Below are 15,249 nucleotides of genomic sequence, written 5' to 3'. Positions count from 1 at the left end.
GTTGATACTTAAAAGTTGTGTGATCCTCTTATGTTAGCAATTTTAAGTTGTCCTTTGCTTCAATGACAACTTTATCTCCCCCCTAATTATCTGCCTTTTTCCCATTTTCTGGAAACTTCTTCACAATTTTTTTCTCTGAAATTGGCCCTCTTCTCCCTGAATTGTCTTTCCCATGTACCAGATTTTGTTACCATTCAACCCTTATGTGTATCTTTCTGCTGAACTTTGTTTCCAGTTGCTCATGGGGCATCTGTTTGGAAGTTTCACAGGCACATCAGGTTCAGCTTGATTTAAAACATTACCCATGTTCCTCCAGTACTAGCTCCCCAGTATCTTTTTTCTGTGCTGGCTGATCTGTCTGCCCTTAAAAAATTTCTCCTTCCTCCTCTTCATTGCACAGCCAATCCCTAGCTACAGAAATTTTCTCTATTCTTCCCACCCTTCCTAGGCAGAAGCTGGAAAGTATAGTTTGCTGGTGAATACAGAGAATGGTTGTGAGAATAAACAGGGAAAATAGGGATTATAGGTGTGCAAAAAACTTGTTGAATGCAAGAAGGAGTGAATAGATGGCAAGCTACCTTAAATATTTAATCAAACGTTTTCCTCAGGAAAGCCTTCCTTGACACCTCAGGTAAAATTAGGTGGTGTTTCTCTGTGTACCCTTTAATTCCCACTATAACTTCTCTTGGGTTGTCAAGTTTATTTTACTTGTGGTAGTCTCCTACTTTTTTTTTAAGATTTATTTTAGTTATTTATTCCCCCCTCCCTTGTTGTTTGCACTCTCTCTCTGCTCTGTGTCTGTTCATTGTGTGCTCGTCTTATTTAGGAGGTACTGGGAACCAAACCCAGGAACTCCTGTGGGGGAGGGAGGAACCTAATCGCTTGAGCCACATCCACTCTCTGCATGTTCTGTCTCTCATTGTGTCTCCTCATTGCCTCAGCTCGACAGGCTGCCTGTCATGTCAGCTCACATTTCTTTTTAATGTGTTTTATTTATTTCTCCCCGTCCCCTCGCTGTTTGCACTTGCTATGTCTGTTCATCTTCTTTATTTATTTAGGAGGCACTGGGAACCAAACCTAGAACCCGCAGTATAGGAGGCAGGTACTCAGTTGCTGAAGTCACCTCCGTTCCCTGCTTTGTTGTATCTTTCGTTATGTTTTCTCCCCTGTGTCTCTTGTTGTGTCATCTTGCTGTGCCTGCCTGCCACAGCAGCTTGCTGTCCTGCTAATCCTCTTTAGGAGGCACCAGGAACCTCTGCTCCCTACTTTGTTGTATCTCTCTCTGTTTTTTTCTTCTGTCTCTTGTTGGGTCATCTTGTGTCAGCTTGCTGTGCCTTCCCGTTGTTGTGCCAGCTCACCGTCTTCTTTAGGAGGCACTGGGAACTGAACCACGGACCTCCTGTGTGGTAGGTGGGAGCCCATTTGCTTGAGCTGCATCTGCTTCTCTTCTTGCTTGTCTTCTTTTGGAAGCACCGGAACCGAACCTGGGACCTCCCATGTGGGATGTGGGAGCCCAACTGCTTGAGTCACATCTGCTTTCCTCCTTTTACTAATTTTTGACAATCCTGAGAAAGAGTTTTTAAAAAATATGTTTTTTTGTGCTCTGTGGTTTAGTGTGATGCCTCACATGTGATGAGGGAGTGTATTTCTTTTTCAACCTAAAATGCTGATGTTATGGAGCTATTACAGCAGGAGCGCAGTTTGACTATATTGGAAGTGAGTTTGAGTATCTAATTTATGAAAATTAGCCAGTTCTTTGACTTGAAAATTATTTCAATATACATTAGTTTAAATAAATTTTATTTAGGATTTTCTTTAACATTAACATTTTGATAAAAATATATATTTTTGATTATCATGATTATGGCCCTAACTAATGAAAGTATAAGCATCATTTTTTTTCATAAAAATGCATTTAAAACTAAGATTTTGTTATTTGTATGTATTTTTTTTGATGTAGGCTACAAACATCTTTACTTTCTAAAAAGAAGGCTCTTGGAGGCTTTATTAAATATGGTGGGTTGAATGCATGTATTTCTCTTTCTTTTTTCCCCGAATCACACTAAAATGAATGTAAAGGAAAGAAAAGCACAAATCCTGGAGAAAATGTGAGAAGAAACAACAATGGAAGAGACGTTACCTACCTTTTGAAATGTGAATCACAAATATAAATGTGTTAACTGGCCTAGCAGTGTTGGGAAAGTTGAAATCCTGTAGAAGGTACTATAGAGAAAATGAAGTAATAAAAATAAAATTTTCAAAGTTTTAGCACCAAGAGCGCACAGTGAATGGGGGAAAAAGCAAGATCCACGTTTATACTATGAAATTTGAGAACATCACAAATTATGAGGAGCTATTAAAAGCTTCTAGAGAGAAAAAATTTAAATGCCAATTAAAGGATCAGGAATAAAAATTAGTTTTGACGTGTTAGCATCAAAAATGAATGTTAGGGGGAAGCGGATGTGGCTCAGGTGACTGGGCTCCCGCCTACCACATGGCAGTTTGCTCGTTCGGATCCCGGTGCCTCCTAAAGAAGACAGTGAGCTGACAACAAGATGATGCCACAAGAGATGTGGGGAGGGAAAACAGAATGAGAGACAAAACAAAGCAGGGAGTGGAGGTGGCTTAAGTGATTAGACACCTCCTTCCACATTGGAGGTCCTGGGTTCGGCTTCTGGTGCTTCCTAAAGAAACAAGGAAAATGAACAGACTCAGCAAGTGAAAAACAAGGGAGTGGGGAAAAATAAATAATAAAATAAAGCTTAAAAAAAAATAATGGTGCTAGGGAAGCAGATGTGCCTGCATACCACGTGGTACCTGCAATTGGGTACCTGCATACCACGTGGGAGATCCCAGGTTTGGTTTCCTGGTCCTCCTGAAGAAGATGAGCAAGACAGTGTGCTGACTCAGCAGACTGGCCTGGTGAGCTGACGCAACATGAGGAGATACAATGAGAGACACAACAAGCAGGGAGCAGATGTGGGCCCAAGCAATTGGCCTCCCTCCAGTGGGTGGTCCCAGGTTCAGTTCCTGGTGCCTCCTTAAAAGAAGATGAGCAGACACAGAGAGCAGACAGCAAGAGCAAACAACCAGGGGGGCAGTGAAATAAAATAAATCTTTAAAAAAGTAGTGGATGCTAGATAACTGGGCATTACTTTAAAAATTCTGTGTGAATTTAAAAAGAATGACTGCTAGAAAATATTCTTAAGTGCAAAAAGCAAGGTATACGACAGTATATATTATATGGTCCTTTTGTAGTAAGAAAGTGGTGGGAATATATACATTGTATATATGTATATATTTGCAAAACAACACTAAACAGTTTAATCCAAATGGAACTTAAACAGAAAGAATAGGGTGGATAGATAGAGATGAAACTTCGCTGAATATATTACATCTTGTTATATAGCTTGACTCTGGAATCCTATAAATGTTTTACATGTTGAAAAATAAATTTAATGAAAATGAAAAATACATAAAAATTGAAACATACTGAAATGAATAGACCTAATTTTATTTCAAGCTGATGACAGCCACATAGAGAAAACAATTATTTCAGGCAGGTAATGTTTAAACTCAGTATTTTTAATTGTGTATCATTAATGAACAAATAAAACTTCAAAGAATTCTTAAACTTTATTCAGAAATAATATTGGTATTGTTTGATGCTATTATATATTTTGTAAGGTATGCAAGTAAGCAGTTATGCTAATTTGCGCAAAACCGGGATTTCAAAGAAAAGGGAAACAAGAATAAATCATAGACATTATATTGGTTGGGATAGTGGTCCTAAAGAAGTCGACATCCTATTCCCTAGAACCTGTGAATGTGATCTTTTTTTATTTTTCTCCACTCCCTCCCCCTTTTTTTCTCCACTCCTCCCCACCCCCGCCCCAGTTGTCTCTTCTCTCTGTCCATTTGCTGTGTGTTCTTCTTTGTGTCCATTTTGTTGTTATCAGCAGCACGGGAATCTGTGTCTCTTTTTTGTTGTTGTTGTTGCGTCATCTTGCTGCATCAGCTCTCCATGTGTGTGGTGCCATTCCTGGGCAGGCTGAACTTCTTTCGCGCTGGGCGGCTCTCCTTATGGGGCACACTCCTTGTGCGTGGGGTTCCCCTATGTGGGGGATACCTCTGCGTGGCTGATGCACATCAGCACTGCGCGTGGGCCAGCTCCACACAGGTCACGGAGGCCCGGCGTTTGAACCACAGGCCTCACATATGATAGACAAACGCCCTGTCCACTCGGCCAAGTCTGCTTCCTTGAATGTGATCTTATTTACATGAAGAGTCTTTACAGTTGTAATTAAGGATTTTGAGATGATATCCTGGATTATCTGGGTGGGCCCTAAATCTGATGAATAACTACCCTTACAAGAGACACAAAGAAGAGGCAGAGAAGTTGAGAAGGCATTATAAAGACAGATTGGAGTGATGCAGCTGCAAGTCAAGGAATGCTGGGCAGCCCCTAGAAGCTAGATGGGGCAAAAAACTTGATTCCTTTGAGCCTTCAGAGGAAGAGTGGCTCTCCCAATACCTTATTTCTGACTTGTGGCCTCCAAAACTGTGAGAGAAGAAATTTCTGTTGTTTAAGCCTCAGATTTGTGGTAATTTGTTCCAGGAGCCTCAGAAAACTAATACAAATAGAAAGTAAAATCTTTGAAATTAGGAATATTTTTATGAAGGTCTTGTTATTTTTTTTTCTTCACAGACTGTATATATTCTAGCTCTGTTCCCTGAAAATGCCGAGAAGCTGTGAAAACCCTATAGCATTGAGCACACTTAATGTCCAAATTGTAGTTTCTATATACCTTAGAAGAAGCGGAGCTCTTTGGAGGCATAGCTGTTGAGATCTGGGAGTAGGAAATATATATGATGAGCTTGCAATATTTGAGGTATACTAAAAAAACAGGGAAGATTTTATACTGCTGGGCTCATGTCAAATAGAGCAGTTTGAAGGGGCTTCATTGACCAAAGATTTGATCATCAAAAAGAAAACTGATGGAACACATTGAATATACAAAAATTAATTAGCTCCTATGTACATACACACATGCAAAACCTCTTGAGATATCAGTGGAATTAGCTAGGGCACTGCCTTCTTACTCTGAAAATTAATAATTAAAATGAAAGACTTAAGCATTTAACTGACTTTCTGCCTAGAGGAACTATATTTAGAATAAACCACATAGCCCTAGTTGATGAGAAAAAGTTCTTTGTAAAGGAATTCTAGCTAATAAATATGGGTGGAATAGAACTAGAAAGCAACTCTAATAAAATAAAAGATCTAGACAATGACCATTAATTGGTGGAAAATATTAAATGAAAGAATGATAGGAGAAAGCTTATAGTATAAAAACTCATCCTGTTATGAATTGGTCAATCTTAGCATTGCTAAACTGGATAATCAAATAGTCTGGACCTCCTGATATGTGATGTGAACTGCACAGCATCTATATGAAATATTTGAATCTGATTAATCATTTAGAGCTCACCTCCAGTGTACAGGAGAAACAGTGAATAGAGGAGCAAATTGTTAATGACATCACAAGGAGACAGACAAATTAAGAATGTAGGACATTCTAGGGAACAACTGACTTTATTCTGGATCAGTTTTATAAAGGAATAAAGAGGAGCTGCTCAGATTAAAAAGAAATCCTTAGGATCAGAATGACCAAATGAAATGTGTATAATTTTTTTTAGAATCAGCCAAGAAAATGTGATTTTGACTTGTGTATAATGATTATGAAAATCTCCATATTTTTAATAGAGGAATATCAGATTGTACAGAAGTGAAATGACAAGGTCCAAGATTTGCTTTATGTCTTTTAATCTTTATGTGATAGGATGAAAGGAGGACTCTACTTATCAGTAATGTAAGAAAATTTTGAATATATTTTTAAAATTGGAAGAAAAAGCTATTTGAAAAAGTAAAATTAAAATTTGCATAAATATGATTTCTTCTATACTGAGTTGAACATCAGAACAAGTAAAGACTTTTATACTTTGTCTCCAAATTTAACTCCCATTCATCTTTCTCAGGAATGATCTACTCCATTGAAAGAATAGATTTAGTAGACCAAGAAAGATGAAGATGTGGAATTAAGAAATTGGGTATTCAGCCCAGAGAGAGGTGAACTGAATCCAGGACAGCAGTAATGCAGGAAGCCAGAGTATTGCTGGTCCATTTTGGAGTGCTAGGACACTGAGCTTCAGTTTGGGAGAATTCCAGGCATAAAATAGATCTAGTTGATTTCTGATGCAGTTGACTATGTGAAAAATTTGGTTGAGGGGATGTTGCAAAGTAGGAAGAATTTGTGATAAGTGCATAGAAGAATAAGCAAATGAAAAATAGAATAATTCTGTGAAAAATAAAAAGTTATACAAGGAGGGAAACACATGATTATATAGTAGTTTACTGTTAGTCTTATCAGGTAATAATATAATATGCATAATTATATAATTACATCTGGGTTATAATTATTTTTGAGGTTTAGAGATAGGGAATTGAGTGATGGTGATGGTAAAGAACTAAATCCTCATTTTCCATAGGAAAATCAATACATAATACCAAAACATTTATTGAGAGAGAGATCAATATAAACCTATTATTTAGGAGTAGATAAAAATATTAAAATATTAAGCTCTTTTGAAGAATTTCATCCTAGGTGTGAGAAGAACTGTAGTTAACTTTGTTTATTATATATATTATTACTCAGATAAAAATAAAAATAAATTTTCAAAAAGAGGCTTAATAAAAAAAGACCTCCTAAGTGATGGTGAAAATTGGGAAGCGGACTTGGCCCAGTGATTAGGGCTTCCATCTACACATGGGAGGTCCGTGGTTCAAACCCCGGGCCTCCTTGACCCGTGTGGAGCTGGCCCATGCGCAGTGCTGATGTGTGCAAGGAATGCCGGGCCACGCAGGGGTGTCCCCCGCATAGGGGAGCCCCACGCGCAAGAAGTACACCCCGCAAGGAGAGCCGCCCAGCCCGAAATAAAGTTCAGCCTGCCCAGGAATGGCGCCGCACACACGGAGAATTGACGCAGCAAGATGACGCAACAAAAAGAAGCAGATTCCCATGCCGCTGACAGCAACAGAAGCGGTCAAAGAAGAACACGCAGCAAATAGACACAGAGAACAGATAACTGGGGTGGAGGTTGGGGTGTGGGGGGGGGAGGGGAGAGAAACAAATGAAAAAAAAAATAAACCCAAGTGATGGTGAAAATGAACCAAATCTCTTTTCCACACTCTGTTTACCATTATTTCTTTATTTTTGTTTTTTACTTCATGCTTGATATATTTTTTCCCTTCTTACAACTTTAGATTTTATTTTAATGATACTTATTCAATCAGTTATGAAAGTTTAAAACTTTGGGGCAAGTGGACTTCTGATTTTACATATATATTTTTCGGTTGATTCCATTCATTTATTTATTGGTTTTCAAAACTTGAATGATTTATTTATTTTTAAAAACAATTTCCTTTCTCCCCACTTCCCCCCATAACCACTAATCTGCTTTCTGTCTCTCAGAATTTGTTATTTGCTTATAAAGAAGTGTCTATCTCTTTATCATACTCTACAGTTTTTGACTTATGTGTCTTGCTTATTTCGTTGAGCATAATTATGATTTCATGTTCTTCCATGTTGCAGTATGTCTCATAACTTCATTTCTTTTTATGACTGAATAATACCTTTTTGTGTACCATATTTTATATCCATTTATGGTAATTACATCAGTAAATGCAAAAGCTAATGGTACTGTATCCTCAGTATATAACATTACACTTTATTTCTTAGAAGATGTAGAATGAATTGAAAAAGAATCGTATTTCCTTGTAATGGCATGCAAAAAGTAAAGAGGTAATGTGACAAAAAAAGGGGGAAATGGAAGAATATAGGTGCAGAGACTGTATGCTATTGAAGTTAAGTCTTTTTGAACTATTAAGTTATAGACTTGAGTCCTTACAACATTGTCTAGTTTTCTAAAAACCCTCCTGAAGGGTTTGTTCTTAGTAAAGGCATGGGTGGAGAAGCAAACTTATGAAAGTCTGTTGTTAAAGTAATAATTTTGAATTTGTTTTACAGTTTGATTTCTATAATATTTTGAAATTATTACTTTAAGTTGATTGATTAAATTATTGATTTTAAGTTGGTCTCTAAATTATCGTTTCAATATCTTTTCTAGGTTAGATAAAGGAGGTTATTTTCTTAGTGTGGATTGCTGCCTTTGATAAGAACATGTCGTCCATCTTGCCATTCACTCCACCAGTTGTGAAGAGACTGCTGGGATGGAAGAAATCAGCTGGGGGATCTGGAGGAGCAGGTGGAGGAGAGCAAAATGGACAGGAAGAAAAGTGGTGTGAGAAAGCAGTTAAAAGTTTGGTGAAGAAGCTAAAGAAAACAGGACGATTAGATGAGCTTGAGAAAGCTATCACCACTCAAAATTGTAATACTAAATGTGTTACCATACCAAGGTGAGTGTTATTAATTATCAAGTTTAATGATTATAGTTTTGAAAAGTACTTAAAGGAATCTGAAGTTAATGAAATTTTTGTCACTTTTAAGTCACCTGTAAATAGTGATTGCTACCATATGATACCTGTTTTTAACCTGCCATAATCTTTTTTACTAGTTAAGACTCGTGGGTGTTTTAAAAAATGATTTTCCTGAACAGTGTAAGGTTTAGTCCATCAAAAGAAAATACTTAAAGTTTTATTTTCATTACCTAAATTTGTATATATCTTAATTTCTCTGATTGTATGACATTTCAATAAAGATCAAAAACCCTTTTCTTTCACTAGCCCAGTAGTGACTGACAGTTTTCTTACCTCTTGGTCAAAACTTCAGAAAGTAAGGCGTTAAAAGAATCTGCTAACACTGTGATAAAATTCATATAGTTTTTGATGAATCGTATCATTATTTCAGGAAGGATCAGTACATTGAGGTATCTTCTTAGATATAGTATCAGTAGGATCTGTCTTAAGACATATCTCTTATTTTGGAAGGTCCTGTTACTTGAGAGATTGAAGCTTTATTAGTGTAAATTCATTTACAGATAAATGTCACTGTCAGAAATACTGTTTGTTTTTATTTTTAAATAAAAGTGGCATGTGGTTTTAGAGTATGTTTTATTACTTTTTGAGTATATTGTAGAGGTTTTTTTTGAATGTCAAAATATAGAATTTTCTAAAATTGTTTTTGCAGTATCACTTATTTGGGCTAGCATATAGCATGTTAAACCATTCTACTTGACAAGTTTCCAATAAGCTTTGAGAAATACACTCCTGATGCTTGCTCATAATAGAGCCCAGTGAACACCAGTCCATCTACTTGCAAATGCCAACAGTTGAATGTTTCCTGCCTTGTTTGGTGGACTTATTATCCATTTCTTTTACCTTACTTGATCTCATATCTTAGGTAAGAGATACTTTTCTTTGTTTATCCTTTTGTTTTCCAAATGCTTATTGAGTGCCTGCTGTGTACAAGGCACTGTTCCTAGGCACATGGAGATATAGTGATGAACAAAACACAAAAATTCCTGCCCTTGTGAGGAATGGATATACACAATAAATAAGTGAAAAAATTAATATAATTTAAGATGGTAATGAGTGCAAAGAAGTCAACAAGTGAGGTGATATGATAGTGAATGATTGAGGGATTAAAAAGGTACTTGGGGAAGCGAACATGGCTCAACTGATAGAACGTCTACCTACCATATGGCAGGGTCCAGGGTTCGATACCCAGGGCCTCCTGAACCATGTAGTGAGCTGGCCCATGCGCAGAGCTGCCATGCACAAGAGGTGCCATACTACGCAGGGGTGCCCCTGCCTAGAGGTGCCCCACTCTGAAGGAGTACGCCCTGCAAGGAGAGCCACCTCACGTGAAAAATGTGCAGCCCACTCAGGAGTGGTCCTGCACACCTGGACAGCTGATGCAGCAAAATGATGCAACAAAAAAGAGATGCAGTTTCCCAGTGCTGCTGAGGGTGCAAGCGGACACAGAAGAACACACAGCGAGTGAACACAGAGAACAGACAGTGGGGGTGGGGGATCGGGAAAAGGTACTTGGATTGGATTATGACATTTGAGCTGAGGTCTGAGAAGAATCATCTAGCTAAGGGAAGAGCCAGTGTAAACACTGTGAGATGGGAAAGGTTTTATTGTGTTGGAGGATTTAAAAGGAGTGCAATGGAGATGAAGGTGGAAAGGCCCAAAAAGAGTGAAAAACTGGGAAAGACATTATGCAGGGCATTATGGGAGTTTGGATTTTAGTCTAAATATAATGGGAAGAGGTTGAAGACTTGTTTTTAACAGTGTTTTGTTATTACCTTATTTACATTTTACAAAAATCAGCCTGGCTTTTGGAGACAAATATGGAATATTAATATGTATTTGTGTAATAGGGTGGATTGGTAAGTCTGGAAGCAGGAAATCAGGAGAATATAATGAGAGCTGATGGTGTCTGGGACTTGATGGCTGTGATAACAAGTGAAGTGAATGGATTTGGCATGTGTTTTAGAAGAACTGACAGGACTTGCTAATGAAATGGCTAAGAATAACTCAAGCTCTATTTGTTAACATTCTTTGTGTAGTGCAGACATTTCAGTTCAGTATACATTTATTAAATGCTTACTATATTCCTGAATTAATATATAATATTTGCACTTGAGTTGCTTACTTCCTAGTGAGGGAGATAAACTTAAAAAAAATTCATTAAGCATGGTAGGTGTTACGAAAGGAGTATGTTCAAAGGCTTTTGCACAAAAGGAAGGGAACTTTGCGTAGTCTGCTGGCTTGCTGAGTCTTGATTTTGATGTAAAGGAGTTGTTTACTCAAAAGCCTTTTTTATCAACAGTAGCATTGTTAAAAGAGGGTGAAGGTTCCAAGCAAGCTAGTCTCCTTAGAGTTTAAAGTGAAAAGAGGGAAGGATAGGAGGTAAGTGCATGTAGGTCGTTATGGATGTATGCAAGAGAGTTCAAACTTTAATTTGAGTGTGATTGGGTAAGGGTGGAGTCATTGAAGATTAAGCATAGCATTTTGGCTATAGTGAGGGAGATGGTTGTGAAACTCAAGAGTGGTGGCAGGGAGACCAGTTAGTACCAGGTTATCTCCTTCATCTGAGAGAGCAGTGATACAGGAAGAGGTGGAGCTAGGTTTTTGTATAGCTTCATCTAAGGCTCAAATTGTCACTGCAGTGAGATTATCAACAAAGCAAGAGCCTGAGAGTAGAATTTTGGCATTATGTCCTCTAAGGTGACACAATAGTTAGCAACCTGATGATTAAAATTATAGATGTGAATATTTAAGTGTAGATTATGGGGAATCACCTTAGTCATATTTCTTTTCCTTATTTCCTGTTCTTTTTACAGCATACATTTGAGATTTCTTTTTATGTTAGAGAGCTTACTTTATAATTTAAACAAATTTTTTCTACCATTTACCTGATTAATGAAAGCAAAGTGGTGATTATTCCATTACCTTGTTTTTCAGTATCAAAAATTTCTTGAAGTTTAGAAATAGAAACTTGCTTATCTAATTTGTTGTGTGTATGTTGCAAGAGATATATATTTGTTGGTACTGATGATTGCCTAACAAGAAGTAAAATTGCTTCTTACAATGTCACTTAGTGCCATATATTTTTATAAAGTTTGCTTTATTTTTAGTAATAGAAGTTATATTGTGTCAGGTTATTAGGCATTTCTTAACTATTATATCTGAAAACAGGAAATTTTAGTCAACTCTTAATTATGTAGAATATAAAGGGTGAGGGTGAAAAGTTTGATTATGCATAAATCTAAACCATTGTTTAACAAAACTATTTAAAAATCTGTAACAAAATGGGTATAGTGCAAGTTTACTTAAAATTGTAAATAATTGCAAATGAAGTATTAATAAATACCTTACAATTTTACAAACCTAAAAATGCGATTAAGCTCAACTGATGAATATGAAACAAATTACTTAATTTAAAAATGTCTGTTAATGGAGCTCTTCTCTTTGCTCATCTCCCCAGTAATAGGGTAGAACAGGCAGAAATAATTATCTCCCTTCTCCCATCCCCTCACATGATTACTCTGCCTTTATAGCATTGTCTCTGAAGTTCTGGAAGCTGTAGCTTCACACATGTCACTTTTTTTCCCCTGCTGTAGTGGGAACACAAAATAATTTGTGTGTAGAATTCAACTGTTGAGCTGTAATGAGCTGACTAGTATAAATAAAGTTTCATGATGCTTTTCCACTTCAAACATTTTTGAAACTGAGAAATATATAGGAGACAGCTCAGTCACAAAATCAGAATGGCAACTGATATTTACGTAAAGGTTTAGACATATGAAGAAAAAAATGGCTTTTAACACATTTTAACCTACAACAAAGTAGTCAGGATGGGGATTCTGTGAAGTTGAAAGCACGGGTTTTATACTGTGGGATGTAAAATAGCAACTTTATAATATTTATTATTAATGGTGTTTATATAAAATGCTATATCATTCCCTTTGTTAAGAAAGCAAAATTTGTTTTATTTTAATAATTTATAAGGGCTTTCCTAAGGTGGCCCTTTGACTAGGTAGGTAATCACAATTTTAATATTTCTTATTAAGGAAACAGTCATTACAAAGATTTCTGATATTCACTTCAGTATTGTTTTTCATAGCAAAGAATTAGAAATAACCTAATCCTAACCCTTACTTTACTTAACTCTAATAATAAAGAAAACTTACCCAACTCATTTTATATCAGAATTGAACAAGGACAGTAAGAAAAATTCATATCAATCTTGTTTATAAAAAGAAGTTAAAAATTATAAATAAAAATCAGAAGCTAGACTTTCGTGGCTTACTGAAAACAAAACAAACAAACGTGACTGCATATAGTTTATTGTAGGAATTCAAGGATGATTCATTCCAGGAAATCGGTTAATAAAAAATTCTTCATATTTAAGAAGAGCCCTATATTCGTCTTGATGGCTCTAAAAAGAACTTTAGATGAAATTCACTGTTTACTCATGTTAACAAATAAGAAATAGGGATGTTCTTAACTTGGTAAGTTTCTAACAGTGTCACACTTAACTCATGAAACTTTATAAATATACCAGATTCTTAATAGTGGTTATCTGTGGATGGCCTAAAACAAAATGTCTCATATTTTTTCCTAATAATTACATATAAAAGTATATTTTACTTTTATAGCCAGCACAATTAAATGTTTAAAAGGGATTTTTGTGTGACGCTTAAGGCTATTTAATTCTTGGAAACTGGATGTGGCTCAACCTATTGGGCTCCCGTCTACCAAATGGGAGGTCCAGGGTTCAATGCGCAGGGCCTCCTGGTGAGGGTGAGCTGGCCCATGTGGGGTGTCAGCCCATGTGGGAATGCGGCCTCGCACAGGAGTGCCAGTCAGTGCAGAGAGCTGACGCAGCAAGATGATGCAACAAGAGACACAGGAAAGAAAATAGAACGGGAGCTGAGTAATTGCCTCTCTCCCACTCTGGAAGGTCCCAGGATCATTCCTGGAGCCGCCTAATGAGAATACAAGCAGACACAGAAAGAACATACAGCAAATGGACACAGAGAGCCCACAGTGGGGGAATGGGGGAGGGGAGGGGAGGGAAGAGGAGGGGAGAGAAATAAATAAACCTTAAAAAAAAAAAGACTAATTCTTGTATATACTTTTTTTACCCTTTGAATTAAATTATTCTGTTAAAGGATAATTCTGTATTCATTTTTTTTAACCATGCATTGGCTTTTAAAAAAATTAGGACTTTTTCCCTTCAAAAAGTGTGTTACTTAAAAAACAGTAATTTATGTATACATGATTTAAAAAGTCAATGACAGATTATACATATGGAAAAATTAGTCTCTCCCACCACCACCTCTGCTCTCTTACCACCAGTTGCCCTCCCCTATTATGTTACTAGAGTCCAGTGTATTCTTTGAGGATAATAATCGGTTTCTTTGCTTTTTAGTATTGTCATTGACATTTAGGTTTTATTTTGCATCATCTAAACTTTTAAACTTTATGCAGAATGTCAATTTTTATTTCTGACTTCATGTTTTTATCCTTTTACTTTACTGTGTAATCTTTTAAAAACTGCAGAGAAATCCTTTCAAATGCCAAACTGTAGTATTCTTCAACTCTTCTTAAATTAGTGCTTTTTCATTATTTCAAAGACTATTCTTATTCTCTCTCCCTTTCATTCATACACAGACATGTGTGTATGTGTATGTATCATAATATGTGTGGAATACCATGAGGAAAGGAACTCTGAATTTGAAGATTGATAACTTGTTTTCGAGTCAGTTTCTTCAATACTGAGGAGTGTGGGCAGTGTAACTGTGCTTTATTTCCCCCCTCATCTGTGAAAGGGGTTTGTGCTGTTTGAGGACTTTCACAGTACTATTTTTGGATCCATTGAAATAATGTATTTTCAAGTGATTTTTAAGCTGTAAAGTTAAAAAAAATACATTAGAGAACTTTTACAGATTTATTTGAAATATTCGCATGCATTCCAGGTCTTCATTTTCCTTCTATTTTTTTTTCAAGAAAACTCACATTTAAATTGTAGACATAATTATATTGTCCAGGGAAGCCGACTTGGCCCAGTGGTTAGGGTGTCCGCCTACCACATGGGAGGTCTGCGGTTCCAACCCTGGGCATCCTTGACCCGTGTGGAGCTGGCCCATGCGCAGTGCTGATGCATGCAAGGACTGCACTGCCACGCAGGGGTGTCCCCCGCGTAGGGGAACCCCACGTGCAAGGAGCGCACCCGGTAAGGAGAGCCCCCAGCGCGAAAGAAAGTGCAGCCTGCCCAAGAATGGCACCACACGCATGGAGAGCTGACACAACAAGATGACACAGCCAAAAGAAACACAGATTCCTGTGCCGCTGACAATAACAGAAGCGGACAAAGAAGAAGACGCAGCAAATAGACACAGAGAACAGACAACTAGGGTGTGGGGGGGAGAGAAATAAATAAAAATAAATTATAAAAAAATGATATTGTCTGTTTATTCTTAGAAAAAGTTTCTGCCAGGAAACATTTTTATGCATAATTTAGTTTGAATAATACTATTTATTCATACTATCTTGTTTCTAATGAATAAAAGGAATAATTTTATTCATTAGAAACAAGATAGTATGAATTAATGAGTCTTGGTAGTTTTTTCTGCTTTTTATATTTGGTAGGTAACAGATTTGAATATGTGTTCTTTATTTAAGTTATCAAAGCACTTCTGATGGGGTCCAAGATG

The 15,249-nt window shown here is 36.8% G+C and overlaps 1 protein-coding gene across 9 annotated transcripts in view; it reads left to right on the top strand.

The window, feature by feature from the left end:
• The window catches only part of SMAD2 (SMAD family member 2), a 91,193-nt gene that overhangs the window by 26,253 nt on the left and 49,691 nt on the right, over positions 1 to 15,249 (top strand). For all 9 annotated transcript variants that reach the window (XM_058277641.2, XM_058277636.2, XM_004466201.5 and 6 more), the window contains one exon: positions 8,188 to 8,476. In XM_058277641.2, coding sequence (XP_058133624.1) covers positions 8,241 to 8,476 — 236 coding nt within the window. In that variant the 5' untranslated portion in view covers positions 8,188 to 8,240. The remainder of the gene's footprint in view (positions 1 to 8,187; positions 8,477 to 15,249) is intronic.

Source organism: Dasypus novemcinctus, chromosome 16 (genome assembly GCF_030445035.2).
Source record: "Dasypus novemcinctus isolate mDasNov1 chromosome 16, mDasNov1.1.hap2, whole genome shotgun sequence".
NCBI lineage: Eukaryota > Metazoa > Chordata > Mammalia > Cingulata > Dasypodidae > Dasypus > Dasypus novemcinctus.
The sequence above is the reverse complement of the archived record's forward strand: the minus strand, read 5'-3'. Positions and strand labels throughout refer to the sequence as shown.